The following is a 7,948-nucleotide window of genomic DNA, read 5'->3' on the forward strand; positions in this document are numbered from 1 at the left end:
GTAATGCTCTAAAGTGTACAACATTTTAACTTGTTAGAAAAAAATAAAGAAGAAAAGAGTCTCAAAATGACAATAATCACAGCAGCAGCAGCCGAAGAAGAAGAGCAGCGCTAGGTGTTAGCTTTACTTAGCTTGTCATACAAACGTAGTTACCGTAAGCTGAAATTTATCCAATGCCTGGCTAGTGCGGTACAGGTATCGAAGAAAATCATATGCTGCGAAAGAGAGGGGAGGCCATATTAAACAGTCCCTGACACAGACCGACCCCGCTTTCGACAACATGGAGAAACAGTTGCATTTGAATTTGTTAGCTTCCAGACCTCCGATGGCAGGTGGTTTTCAGTCCAGCTCCAAGATGAAAATGGGGTGAGTTAGCTAACAACTTATTAGCATGCTGTTAGACGTGTTTGCTTATTAACGTTAATTGCAATACGGTCTGCTATCCTTTCGTTTTCCTCCGTTATTAAAGTCCTTAAATTAAGAGTCTGACGAGGCAGTTCTACTGGCTCCAGTTTTAGCTATGAACCTTAGCTATGAATATCTCTGAAAAATAAATTGGACCCGACCCGACCTGTACCCCTAACATCGCTAAAACATATAGGTTGTAGGATCACCCACCCTACATCTCATCCAGACGGCAGTGAAAGAGGGATTGCATGATGGGTGATTAGAGGTTATCTGCTCTTGTGCAATGATAAGATAGTCATAACAGATTTGTTGCTTATTATCTGTTGACGGGCTGTAAGTCAGCTGTCTTAATTTCCTTGTATGACAATTTTTGTTATAGCTAGTTGCTCAATTGTTCTATATGTGTTAGGTAAAATCTAGTTCAATCTTGCAGCATCCTAATTATCATCAGCTATGTTATGTTAGGGTAAAAGTGAGCAGACTGTTTACATTACAGTGTTACACTAATTGTATAAACAAGTATTTGGATTTGGCATGGCATGGCATTGCTGCCTTATTTCATGTGTCTTGTTGCAAAGTTTACTAATTAAATTCATTTACTGCAGTACAGTAGAATATACTTGCTTTGTTTAGAGTCTGAGCACTGATCGTCCATTGTCAATTTCAATAGCTTTCAGCCTTAGCAACACAGGTTTCATATGTTGCCTGTAATCTTTTTTTATTTTTTAAAAGCATTTATTTTTCTTTTTAATGTGTAAATATGTGACTAGGTATAAAAAGCAAACAAAGAGCTATGTCTATCTCATGCAATTGCATGTTTGTTTTCCTATGCATATCAACAACCCTGCAGTTGTGTACAGTCATGTCAGACACACATTAACTTTTTACAGGCCTGGACGAAAGAAGGATTTCTCCCCCCTGCCCTGGAGTCATTACTTTGAGACCATGGAAGACGTTGAGGTGGAAAGTGAGAATGGCAAAGATATATCCTTGGTCGATCTGTAATCTCACTGTAAAATAGACCATTTTAAGAATGGTTAAAAGAGTTAATGTTTGTGTCTCATTTGAGCAGCATCTGCTCTCTTTGAGTTATGATGTGTTTCCTTGACTGCTTTGAACATTTTCAGAATTTACTGCAGCGGTTCCCATGGTCCTGTTCTGCTCCTGCTTCATGGAGGAGGCCACTCTGCACTTTCCTGGGCAGTGTTCACTGTGAGCTTTAAAACTATTACAAAGGATCTGTAGCTTACTAACTCTGCAGAAAAGTGCACATAGTCAAAATATTCAAGTTCTTTTATTTCAGTGTATTTAATATGCACTATTGATGAGAATGGTGTTACGAATGTGTTTTTGCAGGCTGTGATATGCAGCAGGATCAACTGCAGGGTGGTGGCTATGGACCTTAGAGCTCATGGTAAACAGTAGTTTTAGGACATTAGTTAGATATTTTTGTCATAATTTAGAAAGTCTTTGTTGAGATTTCATCAGTTTAGTCAGAGAGTACTGTGAAGTAGTAATTCTTAATGGTTTACATAAATATGTATGGGAAATATGTATGTGTCGACATCCAATGATATTGTCTTTTTATTCATAAAATGCAGTGGATTGTAATTAAATAGAAAAATCTATGGTACCTCTCATTTTGGCGAGAAAAAAAACATAAAAAATGTTGGTTTTGCACATCACTATTTGGCTTATTAATTGCATTATGGCATAATGTTATATATGATTAACAGTTGACTTAATTTTTCTTTAAAAATGCAAGAATGTAGTTTAAATTTAGCAGTAGTCACAAAATAATAAAAAGGGTAAAGTATGATAAAGGTAAAGTGCTTTATTTATTATTATACATATAAGGTGTACAACGAAATAGCGTCAGATGGAGGGTTACTAGATTTAGCTAGCATGTTGAAATGTAACTCCAGTACCAGAAGTCATTAAACCATCAAACTGCTTCATCAGAGTAGCTTGATCACGTTCCTGGTCCTCTGTGAATTGATTTATTTGTATTGATATTCGGTTTAGATTCAATTTTCTTTTTTCTTAATCTGCAGGGGACACCAGAGTGAAAAATCCTGATGATCTGTCTGCAGACACAATGGCTAAGTATGTTTCTGTGTGTGGATTGAGGGCAGACATATTTTAAACAACTTGGCATTGAATCACAGATAAACATGGGAAACAAAGAGAGTAGCAATGATCCTACAAGCTTGGGAAGTTAAATAACAAAACCACGTCTGTGTGTTTTCTTTTCTTTTCCCTCATTGTATAACATTGCAACTGCAGTTTATTCTGGTTGTTTCATTGTTAACTTACTATTGTCATCATCCTCACATGCTTACATCCAGCTTTTGTTCATCATTATAATTAGTTGTGCATTTTTACGATTACTGTTCACTGCTCTGCACACCACCTCTGTTCATTTTATTAATCTTTTGAATTTTTTTTAATAGAAAGATATCAAAGTGTGGTGTTAGTGTGATTTTCACTGTTAACCAATTATCCACATTTATCTTCCAAAAGGGATATCGGCAAAGTGGTGGAGGCACTCTATGGAGAGAGCCCTCCTCCAATCATGATTATTGGACACAGTATGGGTGGGGCAATTGCAGTTCACACAGCCAATGCCAATCATATACCATCCCTGCTCGGCCTCTGTGTCATTGATGTTGTGGAAGGTAAGTCTTTCTCAAAAAGGAGATTCATAGATAGATATTTTTTATTTAGAGAAAAATGCATGCTGATTCTGGAACACTTAGCAATAATCTGATACAATTACAATTAGTCGTTTAACAGTTGCTTGTATCCTACTCGACTTACAATTAACTTAAGGTTTAAGGTCCTTCCCAAGGACATGTAGCCAAAAGGAGAGAGGAGTTGAACTACTGACCTATTGTTTTGTGGAATGCTATACCAGCTGATCCAAAGCCTCACCCTTATTCATAATAAATTGAATTAAAAATAATTACAAGTTCAGTACAGTTTTACCAGCCATACTGTCTCAACACCTAATACAGATTGTTATTGCATTCAGGTACAGCAATGGATGCTCTGAACAGTATGCAGAATTTCCTCAGAAGTCGGCCAAAGACGTTTAAATCACTGGAGAATGCCATTGAGTGGAGGTAAACCTGAAACCGTTAGTGATGTCCATGACATAATATTATTTAGCACTCTAGTTACTGAGATCAACTGATGTCATAAACATAATTTACTAAAACCAGTAGGAGCCTTGTTAAAATAAGTTAACATATTTTGAGCTTTACTTTAAGACCCTCCTTCCACTCAGACTGGTCTCCTTCTGCCTAAAACTAAAACTAAAACTTTTCCTGTGCTGGCAGTGTGAAGAGTGGTCAGATCCGAAACATTGAATCCGCACGGGTGTCAATGGGAGGCCAAGTGAAAGGGTAAGTCTGCTTTCTCTCGTCTGTATGTTGAGTGAGATACCAGTTTGCAAGATTTATTTCCAACTGTTACTGATATTTACAGATGTGAGGAACCTACCAGCACACCAGCAGGTGTTTCTAATAGCATTGAGGAAGGTATAATAGAAGAGGATGAGGAAGAAGAAGCAGAAGTAGTAGCTAACAAGAAAAGAATGAAGGAAGATCAAGAGGTTTATTCTCTCTGTCCTGTTTTTTTTTTTTTTTTCAGTATGTATTTACAGCATGTGTGTGAGTGTGTTGCAAAGGATTTAAAATGATTGATTTCTTTCATACAGATAAAAAAAGAAAGAATCTTCACTTGGCGAGTGGAGCTGTCAAAGACAGAAAAATACTGGGATGGTTGGTTCAGAGGCCTGTCTGCTCTCTTTCTCACCTGCCCTGTGCCAAAACTGCTTCTGCTTGCAGGTTAGACCTCTCACAGTTTCTCTGAATGGACTTGGATTATTATTTGTCTCTCTAAACATAAAAAGTATCCAAGTCTACAGTGGAGAGAGAGTTGCAGGATATTCAGGGCTGTTTCACTGGTTTAAATGAGTACAAATAATTCAAGGGTTTCTTTCTCAGCTATTTTGCCATTGACTGCACAATTTCACCCCTGACTTATTCCATTGTACAGGGGTGGACAGACTTGACAAAGACCTTACTATTGGACAGATGCAAGGTAAGGAAGACAAATGGTGATTTTTATGCATAGTTTCCAGTTTAATTCATGTTCGACAGTTGTCATATACTCTGTGAATACATAGCACACAGACTGCTTGTCATATTCATGATGTCACTGTTTGTCCACAGGGAAGTTTCAGATGCAGGTCCTCCCTCAGTGTGGCCATGCTGTTCATGAGGATGCACCTGAAAAAGTAAGCAGTAACATGTTGTCCTGCAATTGTTTGGTTCTGTTTGCATGTATACCTTTGCATCTTCGGTTCACTGCAGATTCAGGCAATTTCTATGTTTTCTTTTGTTTTTTCCTTGATCTGTTTTTAGGTAGCAGATGCTCTTGCAACGTTTATGGTCCGGCACAAATTCACTGAGTTTAAAGAGGGATACCTGTGGTAAGTGAATCTCGTACCAAAGTATGTTATACTCATATACACATTAGAGCATTAGAATTAGATAGGTGATTGATTGTATCTAGCTTAACAAGCATGCTGCCAAAGTTTTTTTTTGGTTGAATAAAGAAAAATCAAATGTTGCACAAAAGGAAAAAAGTTATTGTTTACATTGTCTTTGAACAATCCCTGGTTTTCACTCTTTTTTGCCTACAGCTAATTTACAGTTTTCAGTCCAAGTAGCCAGCAACCATAGAAGAAATGTTTCAACATTCATCTGCATCATCGTACAGTTTAACAGCAAATTAAAGAAAACAGAACAAGCATTATTATTATTGTTATTATTATGTTGGTTTTGGTATGTAGATACTTTGCCTTCCAGCTTTGCCTTATTTTTATTTTTAAAACACTGAGGTTTGATTGTACTTTTCCTTTACAGTACTTTTTTAATTTCAGAATTGTAATGCCCTCCTTGTTTCATGTTTTGAGTGATTGCATCCTTGTTAATGTGTTTGTAATATTTGAATTCAAACAATAAATAAAGATGGATGCAGAAAACAATGTCACCCATGCCTGTGCCTTAAAACACAAGGACATAACTTTAGATGTGTTTGTTTCATTAGCATGAGGCATCAGGTCATCAGGTCTCAATATAAATGTAACTGGTATTTAGAATAAGTGGCACATCCATGGTGAGAATGCTATGAGAATGAATTCAAATTTAATTGTATCACTGTATAGTGATAAAATTCATATTTGCTACACAAGAAATTAAGCAATACAGAATGAAACTCTCCTGATCACACTTGGGTGGGAAAAACACCATTTATATGTCTGAAGAAAGAGCTAAAACCCAAGCCTAAACTTCTTGTCTGATGGTAGGATGGCAGCACGTACTGTATTTGAGTTATACTCCTCACGTCCCATTGGTGGAAAAGTGAAGTAGGAATGAGGGAAATGTTGGCCCAGTATGACCTTAGAAATTGTTTCCAAAGATAATTTAGCAACTTAATACTTCTTCAGTATATAGCCACTAGAATTCTTATATATGTTTGCAAAATTAATAACCACATTTTATTTTTGATAATTTGTGAAAAAATTGGTCAAGACTTAAAATGAGCTAAAATATATGATGGTATAAAAACTTTGTTTTACAAAGGGTTGTTTCGGGCCATAAAGTTAATTAGAAATACCTGTGTTTATAATAAACATATTTTTGTTTTATTTATTCTTACAAGAATAATAAATGGTCTGCACTTACATATAGTACAACTAAACAATCAATGCCATGCAAATAGGGCATATAGCAGAAGCTAATTTGCAGCCCCTGTTTCTGGAAATGCTTTTACATAACAGATAACAGGTTGAAAAATGTAAAAAATAAATAAATAAAAAAGATAAAACAAGAATCAATGTATATTTACATATATTTTTGTCTTTGTGCACTGCAACCCACAATGTCTTACTGTCATTTCTGATGCGGTAGCTATATGCATTTACAACTCCACACAGAATTACACTACTCACAAAAAGTTCAGGATAAGACTTTTGGCTGAAATTTATGGAAAATGTCATGTCAATGTTAAGTTTATGATACAGTGATATTGTATCATAAAAGTAGGACATTTAAGTAGAAGCATGCAATGGTAATTTCATTTCAAACAATTTATTTAAACAAAAGCTAACAACAGTGGTGGGAATACCACAAAAAAAAAATTTAATGTCTCAATAACTTGTCAATTGTTAGGTGTCATCTTGGTCTCATGATGTGAAAATGTGAACAGCTTGATGAAGAGGACTGTCATTGAACCAGAACATTTAGTGGTGGATTCCAGGTTCAGACATGATCCGTTTTTGTGGTTAATCACCTTGTTAGAAAACAGCATGTTATGCAATAAGTGCTGAAACATTGAACAGTTAGACATGTGCATTCAAGCCTTTATAGAAGAACAATGACAAAGTTCCCATGTAAAGATTATAGTATATTTTAGGTGCATTCTGAAATTTCACACGAAAGTCGATTAACCCTACATTTTAGTAGTATTGTATATACACAAATTATATATGTCTATAAAAAATTTTCAACTTGAACAATGTGAATCCAGCAAACCAGCCAAAGCTGTCCAGTCCAGCTTTTATCATATAGCCCTATTGAGAATAAAAACAAATGGGTTCTTTAAACGTGTGTATTTTGTCTTGTAGAAAATGTTCTAAATATAAAAACATTTCATCAGTCAGTAATTTAAAAAAGTTATTGCTTTTATGTTTGGCTCAAAAGAGTGATACCATAAAATTGTGTGAATCTGCTTGTAAGCACCTCATCTATAAGCCAGCAGATGTCACCTTTGCTTTGTACATGGTTCCACAGCTACTGTGGCTCCACCTGCAGCCCTTTAATTGTAGACAGAAGTTAGAAGCATATGCCATACAATCAAATTTCTATGATGTAATGAAAAATAAGTTAGGTACTGCTGATATAGAGAACATTCCTGCAGCCACCTGTTTCTCACAGTCCAGATGGACACTTGTATAGGAGTAAGAAGAGGCAGGACACAGAGAGACCAATTTCTGTATATAAAGATGGAGGGAAGTACCGATCCCCAGAATAAAAGAAGCATCTGAGCGGGAGGTGGACTTCTTTAAGCGATCTTTACTCTGCCACAATCCTAAAGCCCTCTCAATACCTCTCTGGCCTCCCTGAAAGAGCACTTGAAGGGTTGAAAAACATTCCAGAGAGAGAAAGTACCGGGTGACCGAGAACAGCTTTAGTTTAGAGGGAGAGCAGCAAGGAAGAGGTTGTTAAAACGATCAAGAAATCCTCCACATCCTCCTCTAAGAACATGGATTGCCTGGCATTTGTTTAATACCGCCTAGTTTGATTAAACCAGGCGCAGTTTTCATATTGATCACACTGGTTAAATGTCTCTTCACTGTAGTAGTGTTGGTGTTTCCTCTGGGTACTGTAATATACCTGGGTGCACAATAAGACCACAGCCTATTAATAAGATTAGATAAAACTTGACCTTTAACAAATGCAGTAGAATA

General features: G+C 36.3%; 1 protein-coding gene across 1 annotated transcript; it reads left to right on the forward strand.

Annotated features, from left to right (window-relative positions):
* Window positions 1-97: 97 nt before the first annotated feature.
* ppme1 (protein phosphatase methylesterase 1) lies at window positions 98-5,464 on the forward strand. Its single transcript, XM_067491433.1, has 14 exons — window positions 98-366; window positions 1,299-1,392; window positions 1,528-1,620; window positions 1,765-1,822; window positions 2,463-2,514; window positions 2,932-3,086; window positions 3,443-3,533; window positions 3,750-3,815; window positions 3,898-4,024; window positions 4,130-4,259; window positions 4,471-4,515; window positions 4,647-4,711; window positions 4,839-4,906; window positions 5,120-5,464. The coding sequence occupies exons 1-14, from the start codon at window positions 281-283 to the stop codon at window positions 5,121-5,123; spliced, it is 1,134 nt and encodes a 377-aa protein (XP_067347534.1). The 5' UTR covers window positions 98-280; the 3' UTR covers window positions 5,124-5,464.
* The last annotated feature ends 2,484 nt before the right edge of the window (window positions 5,465-7,948 follow it).

Source organism: Channa argus, chromosome 22, assembly GCF_033026475.1.
Source record: "Channa argus isolate prfri chromosome 22, Channa argus male v1.0, whole genome shotgun sequence".
Classification (NCBI taxonomy): domain Eukaryota; kingdom Metazoa; phylum Chordata; class Actinopteri; order Anabantiformes; family Channidae; genus Channa; species Channa argus.